General features: G+C 52.3%; 11 protein-coding genes across 12 annotated transcripts; 5 read left to right on the top strand and 6 right to left on the bottom strand.

The window, feature by feature from the left end:
• Window positions 1-155: 155 nt before the first annotated feature.
• On the top strand, window positions 156-1,328 carry PV05_07464 (uncharacterized protein; the record flags this gene model as incomplete). The annotated part of the gene is made up of 1 exon (XM_013460290.1): window positions 156-1,328. The coding sequence occupies one exon, from the start codon at window positions 156-158 to the stop codon at window positions 1,326-1,328; it is 1,173 nt and encodes a 390-aa protein (XP_013315744.1).
• A 600-nt stretch (window positions 1,329-1,928) lies between these two features.
• PV05_07463 (uncharacterized protein) lies at window positions 1,929-3,989 on the top strand (the record flags this gene model as incomplete). Its single annotated transcript, XM_013460289.1, has 7 exons — window positions 1,929-2,081; window positions 2,144-2,387; window positions 2,438-2,527; window positions 2,578-2,789; window positions 2,839-3,313; window positions 3,388-3,629; window positions 3,756-3,989. The coding sequence occupies 7 exons, from the start codon at window positions 1,929-1,931 to the stop codon at window positions 3,987-3,989; spliced, it is 1,650 nt and encodes a 549-aa protein (XP_013315743.1).
• A 479-nt stretch (window positions 3,990-4,468) lies between these two features.
• Window positions 4,469-5,672, bottom strand: PV05_07462 (uncharacterized protein). The gene is made up of 2 exons (XM_013460288.1): window positions 5,382-5,672; window positions 4,469-5,314 (listed from the first exon to the last, which is right to left on the bottom strand). The coding sequence occupies exons 1-2, from the start codon at window positions 5,562-5,564 to the stop codon at window positions 4,559-4,561; spliced, it is 939 nt and encodes a 312-aa protein (XP_013315742.1). The 5' UTR covers window positions 5,565-5,672; the 3' UTR covers window positions 4,469-4,558.
• A 227-nt stretch (window positions 5,673-5,899) lies between these two features.
• PV05_07461 lies at window positions 5,900-8,747 on the top strand. 2 transcript variants are annotated; one of them, XM_013460287.1, is made up of 3 exons: window positions 5,900-6,039; window positions 6,388-7,259; window positions 7,325-8,747. In XM_013460287.1, exons 2-3 carry the CDS (start codon window positions 6,558-6,560, stop codon window positions 8,360-8,362), a joined length of 1,740 nt encoding a protein of 579 aa, XP_013315741.1. In that variant the 5' UTR covers window positions 5,900-6,039; window positions 6,388-6,557; the 3' UTR covers window positions 8,363-8,747. The 2 variants fall into 2 exon arrangements, with proteins under 2 accessions (XP_013315741.1, XP_013315740.1); XM_013460286.1 differs by lacking the exon at window positions 5,900-6,039 and adding an exon at window positions 6,276-6,312.
• A 234-nt stretch (window positions 8,748-8,981) lies between these two features.
• On the top strand, window positions 8,982-10,936 carry PV05_07460 (uncharacterized protein). The gene has a single exon (XM_013460285.1). It carries the CDS (start codon window positions 9,069-9,071, stop codon window positions 10,191-10,193), a length of 1,125 nt encoding a protein of 374 aa, XP_013315739.1. The 5' UTR covers window positions 8,982-9,068; the 3' UTR covers window positions 10,194-10,936.
• Window positions 10,264-13,033, bottom strand: PV05_07459 (uncharacterized protein). The gene is made up of 2 exons (XM_013460284.1): window positions 12,062-13,033; window positions 10,264-11,917 (listed from the first exon to the last, which is right to left on the bottom strand). Exons 1-2 carry the CDS (start codon window positions 12,461-12,463, stop codon window positions 11,513-11,515), a joined length of 807 nt encoding a protein of 268 aa, XP_013315738.1. The 5' UTR covers window positions 12,464-13,033; the 3' UTR covers window positions 10,264-11,512.
• A 1,201-nt stretch (window positions 13,034-14,234) lies between these two features.
• PV05_07458 (uncharacterized protein) lies at window positions 14,235-15,834 on the top strand. The gene has a single exon (XM_013460283.1). The coding sequence runs from the start codon at window positions 14,606-14,608 to the stop codon at window positions 15,224-15,226; it is 621 nt and encodes a 206-aa protein (XP_013315737.1). The 5' UTR covers window positions 14,235-14,605; the 3' UTR covers window positions 15,227-15,834.
• A 240-nt stretch (window positions 15,835-16,074) lies between these two features.
• Window positions 16,075-16,722, bottom strand: PV05_07457 (uncharacterized protein; the record flags this gene model as incomplete). Its single annotated transcript, XM_013460282.1, has 1 exon — window positions 16,075-16,722. One exon carries the CDS (start codon window positions 16,720-16,722, stop codon window positions 16,075-16,077), a length of 648 nt encoding a protein of 215 aa, XP_013315736.1.
• A 1,039-nt stretch (window positions 16,723-17,761) lies between these two features.
• PV05_07456 (uncharacterized protein) lies at window positions 17,762-19,768 on the bottom strand (the record flags this gene model as incomplete). The annotated part of the gene is made up of 3 exons (XM_013460281.1): window positions 17,762-18,634; window positions 18,688-18,848; window positions 18,901-19,768. The coding sequence occupies 3 exons, from the start codon at window positions 19,766-19,768 to the stop codon at window positions 17,762-17,764; spliced, it is 1,902 nt and encodes a 633-aa protein (XP_013315735.1).
• Window positions 19,769-20,317: 549 nt separating this feature from the next.
• PV05_07455 (uncharacterized protein) lies at window positions 20,318-20,805 on the bottom strand. The gene has a single exon (XM_013460280.1). It carries the CDS (start codon window positions 20,673-20,675, stop codon window positions 20,358-20,360), a length of 318 nt encoding a protein of 105 aa, XP_013315734.1. The 5' UTR covers window positions 20,676-20,805; the 3' UTR covers window positions 20,318-20,357.
• Window positions 20,806-21,415: 610 nt separating this feature from the next.
• PV05_07454 (uncharacterized protein) lies at window positions 21,416-22,637 on the bottom strand. Its single transcript, XM_013460279.1, has 4 exons — window positions 22,465-22,637; window positions 22,248-22,382; window positions 22,094-22,197; window positions 21,416-22,041 (listed from the first exon to the last, which is right to left on the bottom strand). Exons 1-4 carry the CDS (start codon window positions 22,483-22,485, stop codon window positions 21,657-21,659), a joined length of 645 nt encoding a protein of 214 aa, XP_013315733.1. The 5' UTR covers window positions 22,486-22,637; the 3' UTR covers window positions 21,416-21,656.
• Window positions 22,638-22,740: the final 103 nt, after the last annotated feature.

The following is a 22,740-nucleotide window of genomic DNA, read 5'->3' as shown; positions in this document are numbered from 1 at the left end:
CCCAAGATCCTCACGCCCAAGATCCTCACGCCCAAGATCCTCACGCCCAAGATCCTCACGCCCAAGATCCTCACGCCCAAGATCCTCACCAGCAGCCCGATCACAACGCCCCAGATCAGCATGGGGACCACAACGATCATGCAAATCCAGACGAAATGTCTCAACGCGGCGGGCCGACACTAAACATCAAGTTACAGAATACATTCGAGCAAGCCGAGACGATTTATGCTTACGTCACGGGTCAGGCAATCGACCACAACAACAGCCTCTTCATCCTCTCGGCGGATGGTAAGACGCCTTACTTTGTCCCTGCGCCCTCAGCAGCCGGTGCGAAACTCCAGCAAGATGTCGCCATCACCGTGCAGCAAGGCGAGTCGAAGATCATAACAATCCCGCATGTTGCTGGCGGACGGATTTACTTCTCCATGCAACACGAACTAGACTTCACCATCAACCCCGGTCCAGCACTAGTGGAACCCGCTGCCAACGCCCAGGGTGATCCGAACTACATGATCGACTGGGGGTTTGTGGAGTACACATTCAACTCCGATCAACTGTACGCGAACATCAGTTATGTGGATTTTGTCGGTCGCATTCCACTCGGCCTCGCTCTCGATACCGCAAGTGGCCAAAGGCAAACCGTCTCCGGCATGGCGGCGGATGGCTTCGAACATGTCTGTCAAGAGATCCACGAGCAAGCGCAAAAGGACGGCCAACCTTGGGACCACCTAATTATCAACGACGAGCACGGCCAACCACTTCGCATTCTTTCCCCCAACCTCGCCAGCAAATCCGGCATCGATTTCGGGCAATACTACGACCACTACATTGACCAGGCCTGGCAGCATCTGTCGGACCCAAACAACACAATCACCATCGACACGCAAGCCGCTGCCGGGAAAATGAGCGGCTACGTCCAGGGCGACCAACTACAACTCAATAGTGAAGACGGAGCCCATAAAGCCTCATTCACCAAGCCAGAGACCAAGGATGTCTTGATGTGCGATTCGGGCCCGTTCCAGACCGGCCAGGGCGCCGACAAGGATGCGCTCATCCCCCGATTAGCGGCCGCCTTCAACCGGTCGACGCTGACACTGACGCATGAATTTCCTGAGGCGGAGGATCTACATTACCAGGACGAGATCACGAACCACTACTCACGCATCATGCACGAAGTCAACACGGATAGAAAGGGCTATGCTTTCCCATACGACGATGTCCAACCAACAGGTGGCGCGGATCAGTCTGGCGAAGTCCACGCCGCTGACGCCACGCTGTTTACTGTCATAATCGGAGGCGGAGATGCAGGAGAAGGGCAGCATGAATGAGATCGACTGTCTAACTCCATTTACATGTATCAATTTGGAGTTGGGAACATTTCGGGATTCCTATGAAAGTCTTGTTCGTCGCTGCACTCTATTGCCTCTTAATCCGTGCTGAACGTGTGGCTGGGACGTCCATGCTATGGAACTTGGCGTACTCTGTCTTCATAGGACCTGCCCTTCCTTTCTTCACAGGTTATCAGGGTAATGCTCGGTCAGCAAAATGCAGCTTTCCGTGACGATGTGAGAGATTGCGATAGGATCATTCTTGATCAGGCATGTGGATCCCGACAAGTCCGGCCGATCATCAACGTTGATTGTGCTTCTCCACAACACCTTGGGTACGATAAGGAGACAAGATATCGTGTATAGCGCGAAGAAGTGCGATGGAAGATACGATAGTGATGCTGAGCAATATGGAACGCAGGAGTGGCTATGAGGCTATGTCCGTGCCAAGGTCTATGGCTGCCTGTGTGAGACGAGAGAGTGACCTATATGTAAGAGACGAGCTTGCACGGCACTGAATCATCGACTCCTCGGCCTCTTGCACTTGCTTATACATCGGATTGACTACGTGCGTGGCTAGACGATCACACTTCCAAAGAGATGTCGACCGCAGACACTCCCTACCCCGAGAAGGCGGACGAGAAGTCAGCACCCTTGCAGTCTACTGTGATCGATCATGGCAATGCACAGATTGTCTCCGAAGAGAAGGCCTTTGGGGATTTGCATCGCTCATTCACGCCGCGGCAGGTCCATGTACGTCTCGGAATGCTGCACCCTCCCACAATAGTACACTGACCAAGACTTGCTTGCGACAGATCATTTCCCTCGGCTCAAACGTCGGAAGCGGTCTCTTCATCGCCACAGGCAAGGCTCTGGCAAATGGAGGCCCCGGCACCATGTTCCTGGCTTATTTGATGGTCTGCTCGGGTGTCTGGGCCAATCTCCAGACTTTGGGTGAAATGACAATTGCATTCCCAACCTCTGGCAACTATGTCGACTACGCTGGAAGATGGGTAGATCCTGCCCTCGCCTTTGGTGCTGGTTTCGCGGAATGGCTAGGTGAGATAATGAGCGCATGGCACATTCTTCGCTCGACTGACGCTCTCTAGGTTGGACAGCTGTATTTGCGGCCGAAGCAGACTTCTTCGTCGTCCTGGTGGACTACTGGACCGCCGGTGCCGTACCGATGGCCGCTTGGCGTAAGAAGCCTGGTACTTCAATACGTCGTCGCGAAGCTAATCACTATTAGTGTCCATCTTCTTGGTCCTTTGTCTGGTTGTATTCATACTTCCGAACAAAGCCTTCGCGTGGCTCCAATGCTTCGGCTCTATGGTCAAGATCCTCCTCTTCATTCTGATTGTCATTCTCTCTTTGGCACTCATTGGAGGTGCAGGGCCCACCGGTTCAGTACACGACGGTAGCTCATGGACCGGTGGCTCTGGATTCAGGAACGGGTTCGGTGTATGTGCAATCCCCTGAAGACGAAGGTATATGCTAATTCTTGGTTCAGGGCTTCGCAAACTGTTGCCTCCTCGCTATTTGGGCCGTAGGGGACCAGGTCTTTATTGGTGTTGTCGGAGGGGAGTCGAAATCGCCTCGATTCTCGATGGCCCATGCCGCAACGCTAGTTCCGCTTCGAGTCGGTTTCATGTACATGGTCCTCGTCGTCCTGGTGGGCATCCTCATCAGCCCGGATAACCCAAGACTTTTCGGCGCTTCGGGTGCGGCAGCTTCACCCTTTGTTCTTTCAGTGCAGGAAGCCGGTATCAAGGGCATCCCGGACCTCATCAACGCCTGCATGATCATTGGGATTGTCGCCATTGCGCTGGAATCGATCTACCTGCCATCGCGGATGCTGCGAACAATGGCAATCCAAGGCCTGATTCCGAGCTGGATCGGACACTGTGATGTTCAGGGACGGCCGCGATGGGCCCTCGCTATTACCTCCGTGGTAGGCGTCGCTATGACTTACATGAGTCTGAGTGGTGAGCATTACGTCCTATTCCCGAACCCCTTGTTGAAACTATGCTGATTCCAATTTTCTCCTTGCTTTTCACAGCCGACGGCTTGACTGTTTTGAATTGGTTCATTTCCATCACTTCTGCTTCGTTCTTCTCGAATTGGGCAATCATTGCCGTCACCAATCTCCGATTCCATCAAGCACTCCGGGTCCAGAAGGACAAGCTCTTTGAGCAAACATACCCCTGGCGGTCCATAGCATGGCCATTGGCCCCTGTTTGGTTGCTGCTCGTCTGCCTGATGTTGACCGTGTGTCTTCTTTACGCAGCCGTCACTCCCCTTGTAAGTGCCGACTCCTTTATCTTATGGCTGATTCCGATTCCGCTGGCTCTGTGCTTGGATGCTCGAGAGGCCGAAGAGCAAAATCTCGGAATAACAGTTGTTGACTTCTTTGTGCTTTTCTGATAGGGCGGGGGCGGGTTTACCGCGAACAATTTCTTCCAATACACCATCGGATTCCTCGTCATCATCTTGTTCACGGCGGGATACAAAGTCATTCTGCGGACGAAGTGGCAGAGTGCCGATACCGCGGACCTCGTCACTGGTCGTCACATCATCAACGACGATGAACTTGCGATGCTTGATGCGTACTATCGGCGTCCTCTCTGGCGTCGCATCGCAACTTACCTCTCTCTTTGGTGATTCACTTGCCGCCGTGCGTTGTATCATATGGTGGTTGAGAGGACAATGTGGAGAGTGCGGGCAGAGTGTTCACTGCTCAATCTTACACTGGTGTGATGCAGCTTGACGCAAAATACGGGGGGAGTATGATTTGGACGGACAACCTGAAACGGCGTGTCAATGGGAAGAATTCCAGTTATGTAGCATATACCGAATCATTTACACTTTAGGATAGCACAAAAAAAAATGAAGTTTAAGATCCGCTTTGATCCTGAATTATAGGATGATATGAATTTCCACCGACGCCCAAAGGGTACAATCTCCCCAGGCTGTTGAGGCTAGTACGATCACGCAATTCTTTTTCTTCATCCATGCCGAAGTCTCGTGGAAGAAAGCAGTGGGATAGTTGCCGCAGCCATAGTGGATCGAAACCTGGGGTACAGAGAGCACACGCGTCAGTAGCCACGGGGTATCCGCTTAGAAACGTGGTAGAGTAATGGGTGCTTGTCCTCTATGTCCTCTATGTCCATACGGTATGGTCATGCTTTTTGACATTTCTACCCAAGCCTGCTATATGAAAGATCTTGCAATCACTGATGCTTCTCCTGTGATGGATCGAAATCTCCCAGACCATCTTCCGGACAGACACCTCTGAGATATTGCAAAGGATGTATGAATTCCACAAAGCCGATGTTTGGACTGGACAGCGAGTATCCAAGGGCCTTTTGTGCCTCTGGGCTCCAAGACAACACCTCCTCAGCCGAGTTGGCCAGGTAAATGTTCTCTTCCTGGCGGAGATAGCCCGTCGAGAAGAACAGGCCGTGGACGCTTCTTCTCTCGGCCTGGGTGATGTTGGCACCTCCTGCATGATATAGCCCACCCAGCATGATCCAACAATCCCCGACTTCCATTTCCGCGTAAGTAACCGATTCATCAATCTTCGGGACTCGGCGGGAATCCCAAAGGTGACTGCCAGGAATAGCCAATGTCGCCCCGTTCTCCCTGGTGGTTTTCACTCCCGGAATCAGAAAGGCCATTTCGACATCGGTCCCAAATTGATAACCCGTTTTGGTCTGGTCTGGGTGATACATATGGTAATTCTTGTCGTCGCGGTGGAGCCTCTGAGCCTTTCCGCCAGGACCAATCTCAAAAGTGACAGCAATTGTGCACACAGCTTGGCTCGTGTACGTGTGCTCGGTCTCACCATAATAGTTGGACGTCGTCTTGTCGACAAACTTGGAGTTACATGCCCGGAGTAAGGGATCCACGAGCCACTTCTCTCGCGCCGTCCTGCTTCGTCCGGCCAGGTTGGCACATCTTCGGGTCTCTGGTGGGAACAGATCTCCCTAAAGCGATATGAGCGAGCACCCTTGATGCCGGCTTATGCGCCGGGGCTTGTTCGCAGATGCTCACCTTCCATGGCTTGTCAGCATCAAGATACGGGCGTGTCTCCTCGTTGACTTTTGCTACAGTCGCAGCATCGGTAAAGTTTTTTACAATGCAGCAACCGTTATGGGCAATGGCTTTGATTATTCCATCGATGTCTGATCGATCGATGCGTTCGACAGTGTGAACAGGGGGATAAGTGATTGCCATGATTAATGAGTAGGGTGCTCGAGTATTCAGACAATATCAGTCGGGCAACACGGTGCCTTGCGACGATGTGTCTGTAAATACGACTCGGAATCACCTGTAGAACTCGGAAACGCCAGCATTCCGACTTCACGTCCCTTTCATCATCGCCGCCCTTTGACAGTGGACCCTCATGCCAGGAGGACCATGGAGGATGTTTGAGATAAGGCCTGGTCTGTGCGGATAAGTAACAGCAGCAGCGGACTTCGGCGACCCCTTTCCTAGAACATCGACCCAGCTTCCGCCACGCTTTTGTCCTGCCGGTGAGCTATTCTGCTTGCCGTCCTTGGGTGGTACGAGATAGGATAAGCTGTGTGTGAGTGGGGTGTATGGTTATCCCGACCTATCTAGGCAATATGATACGCATATAGGCGTGCAAGAGGAGAGTGTTCCGGGGAGACGCCAAGTCTGTTGGCTGAGTAGATTGGTTCTTACCTAGGTATGCACCTCTTTCGAAACTCACCTTCCCCAGAAACCCGCCAGATCATGCCTCGCAGCAATGCCTGTTTGACTTGTCGCAAGAGGAAGGTAAAATGCGATCTCAATCTCCCCCATGTTCCGAGGTGTTCCACCTGTCAACGATTGAACCAAACATGCTCGGCCCCAGCATGGACTCCTGAGATCACTTGGCCTTCAAGCACCGTCAACGAAGCTGTCCAGCAGGGGATCGCGGTCGTTGAATCTGGTGTCCGCGGTCCTTTGCTATTCACAGGCATGCCTGCCCCTTGCTGGCCAGTATCGAACAATGGCGCAGTTCCTTGATGCTAATTCTCTGTGAGGTCTGTAGAGCTCCAGCGAGTGCAACAAGTTGACACGATCTTGTCCTCAACCAACTCCGAATCGGTGGAAAAACTGCTGAACGACCTAGACGCCCAGGTCGACTTGCTTGAGCACGATGAGACATTTTGCATCGGGCCATTTGGTGTCGCCCGACTCCAGCGTTCTGGGATACCGGCAATGGAAGCCCCCGAAGACTGCGAGATCGATTCGATAACTGCTGGCTGGGAGGATTTCCCAATGGAACACTTCGTCGCAGACACCGTTCTCTGCGATATGTATCCGACATGCCCTGACGGCGCAGAAACGCGATTTGAGCCAAGTGATAACTTCGACTTGTGCCTCGGACTGAGTGATGATTCTTTGGATCTCTTCTCAGAGGTCGTACAGCCACAGACGCCCAGTGCACCGACTTATGAGACTCCGTATCTTAACTATTCACCTGTGTCGGTGTCTTTCACTTATGGTGCTGATCTTGGTGACATCGATGCTGCCACCATCCGACTCTTACTTGACTGCTACCAACAAAAGCTTGTGCCCGCATTGACGCCAGCCCAAGTCTATCCCAAATCTCCTTGGCAGATACTACACATCCCGAAAGTCCATGAAACGCTTGGAGAAGTCCTGGTCAGAGGCGATGCAGGGAATCCCAGAGTGGCCCTCTTCTTTGCGGTGCTGAGCGCAGCTGCATATCATGTTGACGCTCTTGGCCCTGAAGAATCAAAAGAGGACTCGACCATTCCCTGGAAAGTACTCGGCCAGAGATTTAGATGCAGAGCAAAGGAGCGGTTAAAATCTTCCTTCCGAAGCTTGTCTTCTAAAGGACAGATGGAAGACTACACGGACATGTTGCTCGCCTTACTGAGTATGGTCACTGTATGCGTAAGTCAGAAGTGTCTTCTTGAGCACCTCGGGATACAATACTGACTGGCTTTGCGCATTTCTAGGTAGTTAGTGGCGACATGCTGGAAATTTACGCATATCTGCGCGACATTGAAAGACTGATTGTTCACCACGGACTGGACAGGATCCACATGTCGAAAAGCATTCGAATGCTTCATAGCACATTCTTATATCTCACGACATTGCAGGGCAGCATCCGTATCTTCAGCGAGAATGGCCGATCTGAGATGCACGCTCCTCTCTTGCTAGATTCTAGGCAGGAAGCAGGTGCCATGTTCACATTAGACCAGGATGGAAGCATTTGGGCCAAATTGCTGCAATCTCGTACCGACTTGAACGGTACCGACGTGAACAAAAATGACCTCAGACAGACAGGCAACGGTATTCATGACCATGGAGAATGGACTCCTTCGATGTTCGAGCAGATCTATTCAATCCCAGAAACATTGTTCAGACTGATAGGACGTGCTACAAAGCTCGCGGGACTAGTCGACCAGGGTGAAGGGCAACGAGAAACTTCCGTACTTGCGACGAGCAATCCAACTTCCAAGTTGATCACCGCTTTAGAAACAGACATTTGCGGTTGGAAGAATGATATTCCTCGTCCTGGCTCAATCACACGTCCAAACGACAACCAAACACCATTCCCCCAGGATCGATCCAGCAAAGCATCATCGGCCTTGTTATACCATTTCAGAGAGGCCGTGCACTCAGCTCTCATGATCTACTTTTACAGATGTGTCAGGATCGTGGACACCTATACCGTGCAGCCGTTTGTGGAGCGGACCATGGAACATATACAAGTATACGCTGGGGAGAGACTCAAGTCCGGTTACCATTCATCAAGTACGATCTGGCCTGTTTTTGTCGCTGCATGCGAGGCGCTGAATGACGAAGCTCGACAAAAGATGTCGGCCTGGTTCACACAAGAAGCAGCCCAAACGGGACTTCGTTCGTTTCAAATGGCGGGCCAAGCTGTCAAAGATGTCTGGGACGCGCGAGACCGGTCAGGTAACCGAAATCTTCCCTGGGCACATATTCTCAAACACAATAACACCTTGGACAAGCTCATGCCCAGTTGACATTTGAATCATTACGGGGAATGGGTAGCGAAGCCAGGGCTTGCCGAAGCGGCGGTTGTTGCTAAGCAGGCTTCAGGAGAAGCTTCTCCAACACGTTATCAAGACTTTGCCCGAGGCTGTCTTGTACCGTGGCTGCACTCAAACTGGCGTCTGATCATATCAGCTGTCGGTGAATGCAATCAACAACGGCAAGCGATGATAAGCGTCTCTTGAGTAGCGGATTCATGGTTCTGGCGACGCCTATTGCGCTAGTTGCCCCGCGCGCCGCACACACCTATGGTTGCTGCTGGGAGAATGTTCCCTCCAGGATAAAAATGTTGAGAAAGTCTTGTTGAAGATGGGCCCAAAAAGCAAGTCGATTTAACCACTCCTATTGATTTCTGATGCACATGCCACGAAGCATTGCCAATATATGAGACCAGGGTCAATCTCTGCAACAGCCTGCTGTGATGGACGACTTAAGGTAGTTTCCAGATGTAAGGAGGTTGATGTTGCTTAGATAAAGGCACGCACGTGACCAAGCGGTAACCAGCGTGCTGACTAACACTCCCGTTGGCATCCCCGCCAAAAGCCGCAGCCTTGCTTCTACATAAGAAATCCTCAGTGATCCTCCCAGAGAGCCTTGTACTCTAGAACTGAGAACTCATCACTCTTTTCTTACGCAACACCTTTGTACTTGTGCCCTTGCCATCCTGATACTACCAGTATGGACTTCAAATCGTTGATGGCCAGCCAAATCGCGAAGTCGAAACCCAAACCCTCGCCCTCACCCTCACAATCACAATCGCCAGACCCATCCACACCGTCAGCTACGCAGAAATACCTCCGCCGCGCCGAGCTCGAAGCAGCCCGCGAAGCAGCCTACGCCGCAGAACAAGCCAGGATAGACGCGGAGCGCGAAGAACGAGCGTCCAAGAAGCGCAAACTCGAGGAAGAAGAAGCCGAGCGCGCTGCGGTCCGCGAGGAGAAGAAACGTCGTCTGGCCGAAGAGTCCCGAAAACGTCGCCTGGAAGAAGAAAGAGAAGAAGAGCGCAAACGGCGCAAGAGGCTCGGCCTGCCCGATTTACCAGACCCCGCCATTGAAGAGGGCAACAAATCTTCTTCTACAAGCCTCGAAGACATCCCCGACGACGAACTGCGGTCCAAGCTACGCTCGCTCAACGAGCCCGCGGCGCTCTACGACGAAAGCCACGCCTCACGCCTCAAACGCTACCACGCCCTGACGGCACCCAAATCCCTCAAGCCTAAACTCAGCGACGGCCCCATCCCGACGACCCTCGAACCCGTCCCGGAGAAAGACATGCTCCTCCCCTCGACCCTACCCGCCGAAAACACTCCCGAGCACGCCTTCCTCTACCGCCAACTGGCCTCGTACTTCACACTGCTCCTACGCGAATGGTCCTTCGCGCTCTCGCAGCGCGACGCGGCCGTCAAGGCCTCCACGTCCGGCAAAGCCGCCCACAATTCCTACCTGCAGGTCCTGAAAGACCTCACGCCGTTGTTCCGCCGCTTCGAGCGCGCCGACCTCGAGCACAACCTGCTCGACCCGATCTGCCAGATCGTCCGGTCCGCCCAAGCCAGGCGGTACGTCGAGGCCAACGACAAGTACCTCACGCTCTCGATTGGCAAGGCCGCCTGGCCGATCGGTGTGACCATGGTCGGCATCCACGAGCGGTCCGCGAGAGAAAAGTTGAGTGAGAGTGGCGAGGGCAAACAAGCGCATATCATGACCGACGAAGTCACGAGGAAGTATCTCCAGAGTATAAAGCGGTGTTTGAGCTTCGCCCAGACAAGATGGCCGCCGGAGGATCTGGGCCAGTTAATGGGTTGATCTGCTGTCAGGGACAAGATGGAGGTCTGCGTTGTCAGTCCACGTGAATGCCTCAAATCGACTATATATGCATGAAACGAGATACACGAGGTTGGTTGTATTCCCAACCCGCTCCATGTTTGACTTGATGTTATCCTCAGTACTGCAGCGCAAGCCATGAGAGAAGACAAAGACAACCAAGAGTACAAAACACTGCGGTCTAATTCGCTAACACGATCGCTATCAACAATACCTCCCAAATCTATACCGTCAAGGGGGAACGAATCAGTCTCGCGAAATCGCAGCAAGCCACCCAATAAAACATTACTCAAAGACAGCCCATCGCCAAGACGGTTCTTCGCCATCAAAGCCAGACACAGATCAGCATGGCTCCATTTCCAGGCTGTATCAGATTAGAAAAGCACGATCTTTCAAGCCTCCAGTGGAACAGATACGCAAAAAAGCAAAAGACCTCCGACGCCATGCATAAACAGCTTTCCAGCGACTTTGATTGGATGTCGCTGAATCCGATCTGATATGTCCAGTCGCCAAACATGGTACTTCCGAAGATGCATTCAAGCTCGGAGCTGCACTGGAACTAGCATATTGCATTGCGTAGTCTTACATGCTCCATTCGACCGCAACCAGCTTCGTGACATTTGCTGGTGCTCGTGTCTCGATAAGCCAAATCGAGTATATCCAAAGACCGTTCAACACGTTATGATTGTGATGAGTCCGTGACAGATTCATGTTGTGCAACCACACGTTTGACAGGCCTGAGCTGCTCCTTTCGGCCACACTCGGCAGTGAAATCGAGTGCCTTCCTTAAATCATGGTCCTTGCAGCCTAAGTCGAGGCACCGGCAGAGGTTTGATCATCTGATGCCGAGTCGACCTTGAGTCATGCAGCTCAATCTAGACCTAGATTGTCATGCTCGGTTTTCCATTTCGATTCAAGCAAATCTTGGCAGCCTGATACCGATGCTGATGTTGATGATGATATCAAGTAGATACACCCGCATGTAGCCGCTAACCCGTCCAGACTCCAGACGGATATGCCACGTGAGCCTTTTTTCCGGGTCGTGGTGCAGTGGCTTGACCCAACAACGGCAAGTCCGGCCGAGATGGCCAGGGCCAAGGTGGTAATTTCCCAGGGTCCAGCCCGGTCTTGCGAGCTTGACCATGGGTGCCATGGCTGGAGGCTGTGTTTCCCGTGTCAGCAAGGCTCCCGCAATTTATTTTGGTCGGTCAGTGCCGGGTGCCACACAATAATCTCGAACGTGGAGTTCTCCGACCCGGACCCAGATCTATCACGTGATCTTTCTCTTTCTCGCTCCCGGCTCAGAATGTCGACCAATGCCAGTCCTTGGGAACGCTATTAGCAGCTTCTGCGGTGTGTGTGCCTCCACGAAGCCCGCCCGAGAGGATGCGCCGGTGGCCTGTAGGTCCTGCCAACGGGGTGGGTGGACCACTCTCGTTGTTGATGTCGTCCTTGCTATTTTGGCTGTTCTTGCGCTGGATCGAGCGCGCAGTGTCCCAACGTTGGTATTGACGGTGGCATGTCTCGCATGCTCTGGAGGGTACGCCGTCGGGGTGGAATTTGGCGTACTGGTCGAGAGGGATGGTGAAGGGAGTATGTGACGAGCAGAAGATGTGGCCGCAGTGCCGGCAATGGTGTTTGCGGACAAAGAGATTGAATGTCGAGCGGCATTCGGGTGAGTCGCACGTAGGGGAAGCTTGGTCGGGCTGTAGGAACATAGATTAGCACTGTTTCTTGTAAAAATGCATGGACGTTGAGGTCGTCTGAGACATGTGCAGCTGAGCCGCGAACAACGCCTTTCAAATTTGACCATATCCTGCATGCGGGGGGGTTTGTCTGCAGCAACACACCTTCCAGTGGTCTTTTGTGGGCGGACCAGTAACTTCACCAAGGTCCTCCTCTTGTATCCAGTCCGGATCGTACGATTCGAGGTCTATATGTTGCTGTTGCTCTGGGCTGCCAGTTTGTGTCTCATTGGTTTCCAGAGTGTCCAACGATTCATGCAAACTCTTGGGCGGCGTCATGGGAGAGGGCGTGTAGAAGTGTTCGGTCGGTCGAAGTGCCGCAGGAACATAGAGCGGCGACTTTAGCGGCCGTAGCTGCTTGTACGGGTTGGGCGCATGCTGCTGAAGATAGTCTTGCATTCGCGGAGAATTGGGAGAGGTCGAGCTGGCGGGCGAGGGTTGCTGGCTGGCAAAGAAGTGGTTCTGAGGTATAGTATATGTCTGCGTTGAATAGTTGGTTGTCATCATGAGAGCAATACGAGGTAGAAGGGTGCTCGCGGCCAAAGTCGCAACGGCTGATGGTAGCGAGGAGTCGGAGGACGAGCCAGTGTTGATATGGAGATTCGTTTAAAGGGCTAGACTCAGGTAACGGCTCTGGTTTCCGCAAACTGTCACTGCGCCACGACACAATGCGGTGTCTATGGGATCACGCTGTACTTGTATATCGATACCAGCCTGTCCCTGCAATTGAAGGCCAGTAGGACGAGTCTAGCGCCACCGGATGTGATCTCAGAGGCTGAGATTCTATGCCACCAACGGAGGGAGATTGCCGACAGGATGGAAAAGGCAACCCGATGGGAGCTGAGGGATGAGGCTGTCACGGACGTGGGTGGTGGGATGTCAAACCAACCGAGGGCTGTCGACTTGCTGCAGGTGGGATGGTTGTGGAGGATAAAGGAATTAGTATTCACATAAAAGTGCAGGAAGTAAGGGGTCTTGCGTCTTTTGTCTAATCAACAATAAAACGCCAGAGCGGCTCTTCAAACCTCCTAGAGTAGAACACTGAGAAAGTATCATTGGATTTTTTCTGGAGTTGAGAGGATCCCAAGGTAACATGGCACTCATGGTAGAGCCCGAATTTCAAAGGGCGGCGGAGGGAAATGGCCAGGAGGGCAAGGGGACATGTGCCAGAAAGCGTGGGCTGCTGATAAGAGATGCAACCCACCAATCGCAGGCACAGAATAAACAAGAAGATTCTTCTATTTCGAGTCTAGCTGCGATTAATCTTTCGACGGTCGCCACCAGTCCCCCACCAGTAGCCTGAAGAGGCGTGAAGAGGCACTAGAGGGTCGGAAAGGGCGTTAAGAGCGTTGACGAGCGTTGAACCCCTCGGGGCCACCGCGGGCTCACCGGGCTTTGGCTGCTACCACTGACACGACCAGTAACTTAGGCGTCGAGCGACGAAAAAGCATGGGCCCGTTGGTTGACGTTTTGTTGGCACTGCATTTAGGTAAGGTACTCCGTACCCACGAGGCCCTGACCATCTCTCGCCCAGACTCCAGAGCCTGATCGGCTTCTTACGTAGGGGCCAAGTTCACCCAGCCCCTCCATATTATCTGAGTCCGGTAGACGGACTTCTTACGCTTCTCACCTCAATACTTACCGACTGACTGGCATCGAGGTACATAATAAATCGACGCAAGCATCCTCAACATGCTCAATCTCATGCTCGATCCCATAGCGAGTTATGCGAGCAAGATCTCTGATGAACAGTTCGTCCGGGGGATACTCATAGCGATCCCAGTGGACCTTGACGTTGAAATTGAAATTGCGTTGGACCGTCGGAAGAGGCACCTCGTCACCTCGTCCACCTTTCGTACTCCGTAGACTTGATCGAGACAGCAGAGGCGATCCACGTATGTAATGGAAAGATGGGAAGTGACATTGCTCCATAAATGATGTGCATAATGCATGAGGGACCGAGAAACGACCAGAGGCAAGGTTGCAGCATTGACAGAGCAGCCAGAGCGATCCTGGGTGGCGGAGAATGTTTGACAGTGACAGGCCTTGTGTAACCCTGGAAGCCTCCATCCACGGCCGATTATTGGCCCTCATGTGCCCAGAGGTGTTGCCCTCAGCGGCCTGCGAGCCTGCTAAGAGCCACGAGTACGAGTATGTACAAGGCAGAAGACCCTTGACCAACAATTGGCTTGAGGGAATTCGCTTGCAAGGGTCAGAAAAATGTTTTCAATGCGTTTTGAGGTGCGTCTCCTGCAAGCTGCATTGCCATAGTATTTTACATGTTTCTGCCGCGCCGCTCGTGCCTTTTCCTTGCTTTTCCTTCTCGGCGACGACATCCACTTAATTGTTCTTAACTGTGGTACACGGCAGCAGCCGCCCAGGAACCTCATAACCTTCTTGTACTCGTACAAGTACCACTATTTCGTTTCTTGATGCAATAGTTTACTGTGGCAGACCCCTCTTATCCACTTTGATGTTGGATTCGTGAACCGTCCACCAACCCCTCGGCAATTGGGGACTGGACGTCCACTGCATCCTCCGATCACCATCGACATCGTTCACGGTTCCTGCCCATCTGTCAAGTGGTCTGGATCGCCATTTGTTTGAACGTCGACTGGTCGTTCCAGACAAGAGCAAAAAGTGTATGCCATGAACGGAGAGAAGGAGCAGTTTGTAATTCATCCGAGACTCAAGCTTCCACTTGACCACCCCGACCATCCATGGAACGAGCGAGGATATCGACCCGACCTGGCAGCCTCGCCGCAAACTACCTTTGAAGATCCAGGCGGTGAAATCGCGTACCAGCGAGCCTTTGCCAGAGCCGCCGCCAAGAACCCTGGTAGAGTGCCATGCCCTTCATTCTTCCCAAATTCACCCACTGCAGCCACCTTCACAGAATGGAAAGACAGGACCCTGTTCTCACCGAAACCCGGAACCATCCTCAACTCCAGACATGCTCCAGCATCGCTGTCCAATGGTTCCAGCGGTCCACAAGAGAACCTCCCATCCCCGGGATACAGTGAGGATCTTCCCATTCCTCACCACCGCAACACCATGACCAATGGCGAACACTCCAAAACAAGCTCGGGATCCAGCACGCCGCTGATCGTAAAAGAGCAACAAAGGTCGCCGAGACCGATAAGAACAATTGCCGAACAATCACGGCCTCAACCTTTTGCTCAAGATGTGCCCATGACGGACGTCCTACCTATGACATTGGAACCCAAATTCAATGCTGCTCCACCGGGTCCTGATAGGGTGTTTCGATAACGACGAAAGGAAGACAAGCAGCGACAGTTTGCTACTTTTCCTTTCACCAATGAATCTTTCGAGAACATCCCCCTTGGGAATATTCATCCGAGGGTGGACCAAAAAGCGAACGGTCTTCAGGCCGTTTTCGGACGTTGATGGCCTTGATGCCCACTATAACCAGTTTATACCAGCGTTGATGATATATGAGGTGCATGTAATGGGGCGGATGGCATAAAAACGAGGAAGTAATATGAGGCGCAGGAGCTTGAAACCCTAGGAGCTTACGAAAAGAGCGTTCGCATTGAGGGTCTTGCATTCCTTCGATGATTTGCATTTTCCAACAACGAAATGGCCAAACGACTGGCCACACCAAAGTTCGCAACATCGCCATCGATGGCCAATGGAAGAGAAGCGACGAGAGATTGTTATTCCGATCTAGAGGGGGCCAGAATAACGAAGAATAATGCAAATGATTCCTCCGAAGGTCACCACATACAGACAGAGATCGAGATTTTTCTCACGACTGGAGTTGAAGCCATTTTCAATCAGCATTCTAGCTTCGTCGAAATCTATCGTCACTTTCAGTAGACTTTATTCAAGTTGCTAACTTCGAGCCTTTATACTGACTAGTTTGCTCTTTTCGTCTTGTCGTGCTTCATAAGTTCGCCACCCAGGCCATTCTGAACCACATTGATAAATCGCCCGCTTCCACTGTAGCCGAACATGAGCTCGGATGGTCCGTTGACAGCCACTTCCCCCATCGTCCTCGGAACCTCATCACGGCTCACTCAGTGTAGTGCTCTCTGCCATCCCACTACCATCCCGCTCCGCTGTTACCAACCCTTTGTTAACATAATCCATCGCCACTAGCTCAGGCGAGGGACAATCCCCGGCCGCTGCACCAATAAATTGACCATCGGCGAGAACAAAGGACGAGCATCATCATCACCCTCGTCCGCAGACACGCTGCCCTTCTCCCGCTCAATCTGCGCCGCAACCCATGTCTCCAATTGTCCCCATTGCACCCACTCCCACCTAGTGCATTTTTCCGGTTCCATGATTCGTGCTTCTGGCATTTCGAGGTCTTTCTCACTCCCGCTCGTCCCCGTGCCAACGTTGCCGCGTCCTGTCCCGCATTCAGACTCTTCAGGTCGAGCAGGAGCAAGGCCATTTGCATCCGCTTCAACTCTCGCAGTCATGAAAATCGTAGCATAGTGCTTTCCGCCCTCACGTTGAGGCAAGACATCGTTCGTCACCGTGAGAAAGGCAACGTGTTCTACGACGAGGCCCGTTTCTTCGAGAACCTCGCGCGCGGCGCAATCTTCAAAGCTCTCGCCCATCTCCAAGTGTCCCCCCGGAAGGGCCCATGTGCCGCTGCCGTGGGACCCGAGGCGCTGGCCTACCAGGAATTTCCAGCCCGACGGGTCTGAAGGCGTTGGTGAGGGGTGGACGATGAAGACTGCAACGCCGATGCGTGGGACCGCAGAGGCGAGGAGGTTTGGATCGGATGGCATGGTGATGGTGATGGACTTTGGAAGAATAGAACTGTGGCTCCGGTGGTCGAGGGAAGAGAAGAATTCTTGTAAGAGATGTGAGAGGATGAGCTTGATGAACTCGAAGCTGAGTTACGCAATTGTTTCCAGATGCAGCAACCTTCTTGGGCAGGTCTCTCAGAATGAGACTGGTGGATTCGAGGTAAGGTATGTAGTCGTGGTCAGAACAGTAGAGTCAGACTCTTCTCGAGTTAGAACGACTGTGAAAGAGGTACCGCGCTTGTACTGGATATGGTGGTTCACGGAATTGTTGCAGTGGTGCAAAGGCCCAGAGAGCTCGATTCGAGTCAAACGAAAAGACACGGTCGTGATGGACGGATTTCAAGATGGCCTACTTTTCCCTTCGCTGTCCCTCTTTCACTGGAGAAAAATCGATACCGAGAATGAAGACTTGCTGAAATCTTCACGCAATAACGGTATCCGTCCAGTTGGGCGTCGGTGCGAACGCCTCTTTCCCCCGTACAGGCTCCCTGTTAGGCTGATTGAATAATGCCTTGGAAGCTGTGCATCAAACCCGCCGAAGCCTATTGAATATGACTGTGACTCACCCGAATAGCGAAGTCGTTAGGTTAGCTCCGACTTCATCGTCATCGAGGCTTATGGACAATCAACCTTTCAGGCTGCTATGTAACCTCGACCCGTGAAATTGAAGCCAGTAGCCGACTTAATTGGTAAGACGAAAGAGTTCGCAGACATGAGGTTAGTGAGTGAATGATACCAAGCCACACCGCATTCAGCCTTGTGAGCCTATGGTGGGTGCATGGTGCACGATGAGTAAGCGAGGCTGACTTGAAGCCTCCATCTACACACAAGTACCTAAGGAAACATATAATCCTCGGCTGTATTTCTACTTCGTTAATGGTCGCGGTGACCAAGTGTCTCTTGTTATTAGATGCGTTATTCAGCCCATTTTACTGTGTATGTGTGCCATTAGTATCACCTCTCAGCCATGTGTAGGCTACTTCACACCGCGCACTGCGACAGTCAAAGATTTCGCCCATCAGATATCCTCCACATTGTCATGGCTGATATAGTACAAGCCCGTATCTGTCGAGTTGGTGATATTGGTCTGCTTGACTTGTCCGAACTTGACGTAGCCGTTCTCGACCGGAGCAGGCACGACGGTGCCATTGAACCTGTGCAATCTGTTCTCACCACTCAACACCGTGAAGTTTGCGAGTGAGATCTCTCCAGGGTTCCGATTCACGAGCGTCGGCATGCCAAAATACTGCGCCTGCACCTGCTGTTGTGTGATATGCAACTCATAGTAACCCCTGTAGTAAAGCTCGCTCCATTGCAGTTCGCGATTCGCCCCGACGAGCCACTGGCTCCCCTGCACACTTGCGGCGATAGAAATGTTCTGACCCGCTGGCGATGGGGAGGACACGGCAGAACCCGCAAACTCGACACCGATGGACCCTGCCCCAGTCGAAGGATCGTACGGCGAATGGTCGAGCCAGACGAGGTCGGACACCCAGTTCGCGTGGGAATCGCCAGAAATCATGATGTTATTTGTGATGTTGTTGTTATATAGCGTCTGGTATGTCCGGTTCCGGTTGGCCTGGTATCCATCCCAGGCATCGTAGTCTAGGGGATCAACGTTGCCGTATGCCAGCGACTCGTTGATGCGGCTGAAGACTGTCTGGGAGCCGATGACGCGCCACTTCGCGCCGCGGTTTTTGGAGTTGATGAGAGACGAGTAGAACCAGTTTTCTTGGCGGGAGCCCATCATTGACCGCCCGGCGTCGTTAGAGATCTGGTGAACGTAGTGCGTGTTCCAGTACAAGTCGGTGATGGATCGGTCGTATTGTCGAGTGTCGAGCATGATCAGGTCGACAAGATTGCCGATTTGAAAGTTTCGCCAGATGCGGAGCTAGAGCAGGGTAAGAACTTGATGGAGAGTATATGAAAAGACTTGAAGCTTACATCGTCGCCCATTTCGACTTGGCGGATTGGAATCCACTCGAAATACGCACGAACGGCGTTCATCTTGCGTTGATCGACGGAGACACCACCGTCTTCCACAAAGGATGCTTCAGTGTTGTTGAGCTCGGACGAACCATCTCGATAGGTGTTGTCGGCGACCTCTGCGTTGACTATCAGTTCCTGCATCCTGGTATTATGTTATGCAAAACTTACCATGATCATCCCAAACAGGAATCCATGGGAAATTCTGATGGCTGGCAAGCAGATCCAGATCTGTCCTGTAAGTGGCATGTCGCTTGCGGTAGTCGTAGAGAGTGTAAATCTCTCTGTCTGGTAGTGGGACACGACCAATGCTCTGACCCCAACCGTAGTCACCGTTCTTGTACTCGTAGATATAGTCTCCTAGATGGATCACATAGTCCACGGAGTCCTTGCGGACTGGGTTACCGTAGGCATTGAAAAAGCCAAATGGGAAATTGCTGCAAGAATAGACTGCAAGATTGATACCCGAAACGTTATCGTTTGGGGCAGGAGTCGTCTTGGTTCGGCCGACCATAGACGTTTGATTCGAGTTGCAGACAGTAAACTGGTACCAGTATTGTGTGAATGGACTCAAATGAGTGGCTTCAACCTTGACAGTGTAGTCGACGTCTGAGCTGGTGTAGACAGTGCCAGAGTCAACGACAGACGATAGCTTGTTGTCTGAGGCGATCTTCCAGTTCAAGCACACTGGAGCAGTGGACACCGGTTTGGCCTCGTCGGTGTCGTTGTAGATGGGAACAGGGTTGTACAGTGGCACGAAACCAGAGGTGGTGCTGTTGTTGTTGACGTCGTCAAAAGTAGGAGGACATCTCGTCCACAGGATCACACTGTTTGGGTATGGATCACCGGAGGCAACACCGTGAGTGAAATTGAGCGAACCAGCTGCAAACGCGGACCTGGGATTGTGACGCTTGACTACCTTGCGGACTGAGATGCCCAGGGCAGGGTGGTTCACGGAAGGAGAACGGTAATTGAGGTTTGCTCCGTACGAAGCAAATGTGGCCGCTATCAAAGATAAGAAAACGAGAGACTGCATCATCTTGAAGACTGTCACGAGCGAAGGTCGACTCAGCTTTTCTCAATCCTGACGGGATGGCCTGCTCCCAGGAACTTATAGCTTTGAGCTTCCCACCTTAGTACCCGGTTGAGCTGGGATCTGAGCACGTTCTGCGTCCTGGGAGACGTGCGGGAAGCCGGGGAAGCTCGAGATGTAGCTGCGAAGCTACGGCTGCTGGGGTGTGCATCCAATCGACAGTCATGTATTAGGCATGCCGGGGGCCTGGGATGCCAATGCAGCTGCCTTCTTGATCGTAGCTTCGCCAGAGAGGAGACGATGAGGTAGTGCAAGGGTACGACGCAGTGCAGTGGTGCCTTGGGCTTGAGCACAGGAAGTCCGATCCGGACAAAGCATGAAGTTTCACAGGAGCCTGTAACAGCCTCAGGTTTGCCGCACGTGCACGGCAGCAGGGTGGAATGATAGTCCAAGGATCGACGAGATTCTTTTTGATTGCCGAGGCTGTGGAGAGAGATCGAGCTCCAGGACGTCATTTGCATCCCATTCAAACACGGACTCTAGAAAAAGGAAAAAGCTCATTGATGTGGCGTCCATTCACAAGACAAGCTAATGCTTAATTGCACTGTTGAATTGTCCCGCTGGCAACGTGAAGCGACTGGCGGAATCGGGTCTCATTCAGGTACGGTTGCCCCAGGACTCCGCCACATATTGCATCTGTAGCCTCTGCCTGCTTCTTCTGTGTGGCGTCAAGTAACGTGGCATCGTTCGTAGTCCGGGCTCTCCGTGATATGGGGGAATAAATTGTGAACTTCGGCCAGTCGGATGCCGGATTCGTCATAGTACTGTTGGACGAGGTGGACGAGGCACCAGTTGCGACAATACTGGGTGTAGAATGGTTTCCCCTCGCGATGAAGCTGCCGCATATTCGCATAGCAGCTTACACGAAGTCTGAGACTGTTATTCGGGGGCGGCGGACCCAGGTCTATGAGGGATACTTGACCTGAGCAAGCTTGCAACAGTAGGCGCCGGAACGCCCGAGCGTCTGAGATACTTGAATTGTGAGGTTGAAGAAAAAGAGCTAGAGCAGTCTGACTCAATCCATGAGGTTCGCTGGCCAAGCGACTGGACGGTCAAAGTCCGAAAGCGCAGGATCCAAGACATCTGTCCTCGTTTCTTTTCGATGCTCTCAACTCAAGATTTTGTAATTGTTGGGATCAGTTGGATGACGTTCATGCCGACACCTTTCAGTTCTAACAGTTCACGTTTTGCACGGCAGACGGTGACCCTAGACGTTTCCGTACGTTCTCCTTCCAGAAAGCCGGCTAGACATTCGAGATGCCGAGTCTTGACGGCGAATTTCTCAACAACACTCGGTCTACCTACTGATGAGCCCACGCCGCAGTCGCCCTTGGGAAAGACGCCAGAGGGAAGCATTTATGCAAGGGTCTTCAAGATTATCGCCTTGTCGGAACGAAAGGACAGGGAGACGTGAAAGGACGTGATTGGCTCTCCATATGAGCGCGTGCTCACCTTCTCATTCTCGCTACTTGATTAGATGTGGTTCGAAGTCTCTCGGCACAAAATATATCTCAAAGTATCGGGTTGAATATGAGCCGAGACACGAGGTTTACGGCGGAGAAGTTTGGCACAGCTTTCGCATGGCACAAGTGGTGTGGCATCATCGTCCAGAAATAATATCTATTGCCATTTTGAGCTGGAACAGCATGTACTCGACACCTCTTCAGTCGAGTCCAAAAAGAGTCGTCCTACTTCTTGTCCTGACTCCCTCCCGCCACTGCATCCCCTTCCTATCGTCCTTCCAAAAAAGGTATCTATCATCCTAGCGTGACGCAGCACCAACGCCACTCTACGCCAACTGTTCACACAAGCCCAGCTTCGGCATGCATTGTCCTTAGTTGCTCTTCTTGTCACCATCGCTGGGGTTGAGCTGGTTGTACTTGACGCTTAGGGCGTCGTACTCTTTCTGCAAGCCTTCAGCCTGGCTCTTCATCGCCTCCAAAGCCTTGTCTTTCTTCTCAAGTTGTTTCTTCAGTTCTCCGATTTGGTCTGCACGATAGTGCTTTCCAAGCTTCTCTCCTTCCTTGCCACCGGCTTGCGGGTCTCCCTCGTACATCTTGACCTTCTCTTCCAGGCGGAGGACGTCGAGGATCATGCCGTAGGTACGGTTGAGGATCAGAGACAGGAAGAGAGTGAAGCCGGTCAGGTACATGTTACGCTGAGAGTAGAATTTGCGTGCTTGGACCTCCATACGGTCGCTACCCATTGCAGCAGCTCGTCTATTCATGGTCAGCCGATTCAGAGTAGTCAGACTTTGCGTCATCGCCTTACCCTGCCCCTGTGCCGTCATTCATCAGAGAGGCCATTTCAACTTGGACACGGTAGACGCGGTTGACACTGTCGAGGAAAAGAATAAGAATGAAGATGAAAGTGATCTGCAGACCATCAGTCTCGTTTATCCGAACACTGCGGAAAACTTGCTGACCTTCATCCCGTATTGTAGTTTTGCTACTAGTGGACTCTCCGAAATAAAGTTGAACATTTTCCGCTTGACGGTGAAAGGCATCGGGACGACGAGAGCCATGAACAGAACCATCTCTGACACCAGGATGGCGAAGACCTAGAGGAATAAATTAGGACCTTCTGAACGAAAGCAGCTGCCTGCATTGATCTTTGCAGTTGATCCACGAAAGGCTACTGACCAGACTGTAGTAGAGCGTCATGGTGATGGATTGGGAGTATGGCAGGTGGTAGAGCTGTTGAGAAGTAAATAGGTCGACGAAGCCCAAGGACAATGTACGCTTCTAGTGATCAGGTTGTTGTGGTAGAACGACGAGAGAAGGAGGATTGAGCAAGCAGAAGTTAGAACTTAAAGCGGGCAGAAAAGGCAGACGCAGTGGAACAAAACACTTCACCAACTTCTGGGCTGGCGACGTCTGCGCATTACGTCACTTCTCTCACAGACCAAGCGGAGACAC

The sequence above is a fragment of the Exophiala xenobiotica genome (assembly GCF_000835505.1).
Source record: "Exophiala xenobiotica strain CBS 118157 unplaced genomic scaffold supercont1.4, whole genome shotgun sequence".
Taxonomy (NCBI): domain Eukaryota; kingdom Fungi; phylum Ascomycota; class Eurotiomycetes; order Chaetothyriales; family Herpotrichiellaceae; genus Exophiala; species Exophiala xenobiotica.
The sequence above is the reverse complement of the archived record's forward strand: the minus strand, read 5'-3'. Positions and strand labels throughout refer to the sequence as shown.

Excerpts from the sequence above, each read along its gene's own strand:
- PV05_07459 (XM_013460284.1), bottom strand. The coding sequence starts at position 12,463 with ATGATGACAACCAACTATTCAACGCAGACATATACTATACCTCAGAAC. Across the intron at positions 11,918-12,061 it reads CCACAAAAGACCACTGGAAG|CCCGACCAAGCTTCCCCTAC; the intron begins GTGTGTTGCTGC and ends ATGTTCCTACAG.
- PV05_07460 (XM_013460285.1), top strand. The coding sequence starts at position 9,069 with ATGGACTTCAAATCGTTGATGGCCAGCCAAATCGCGAAGTCGAAACCC.
- PV05_07458 (XM_013460283.1), top strand. The coding sequence starts at position 14,606 with ATGAACGGAGAGAAGGAGCAGTTTGTAATTCATCCGAGACTCAAGCTT.
- PV05_07454 (XM_013460279.1), bottom strand. The coding sequence starts at position 22,485 with ATGACGCTCTACTACAGTCTG. Across the intron at positions 22,383-22,464 it reads TGACGCTCTACTACAGTCTG|GTCTTCGCCATCCTGGTGTC; the intron begins GTCAGTAGCCTT and ends TTATTCCTCTAG. Across the intron at positions 22,198-22,247 it reads AACTACAATACGGGATGAAG|ATCACTTTCATCTTCATTCT; the intron begins GTCAGCAAGTTT and ends GATGGTCTGCAG.
- PV05_07455 (XM_013460280.1), bottom strand. The coding sequence starts at position 20,675 with ATGCGAATATGCGGCAGCTTCATCGCGAGGGGAAACCATTCTACACCC.
- PV05_07461 (XM_013460287.1), top strand. The coding sequence starts at position 6,558 with ATGGAAGCCCCCGAAGACTGCGAGATCGATTCGATAACTGCTGGCTGG. Across the intron at positions 7,260-7,324 it reads TGAGTATGGTCACTGTATGC|GTAGTTAGTGGCGACATGCT; the intron begins GTAAGTCAGAAG and ends GCGCATTTCTAG.
- PV05_07462 (XM_013460288.1), bottom strand. The coding sequence starts at position 5,564 with ATGGCAATCACTTATCCCCCTGTTCACACTGTCGAACGCATCGATCGA. Across the intron at positions 5,315-5,381 it reads ATGCTGACAAGCCATGGAAG|GGAGATCTGTTCCCACCAGA; the intron begins GTGAGCATCTGC and ends ATATCGCTTTAG.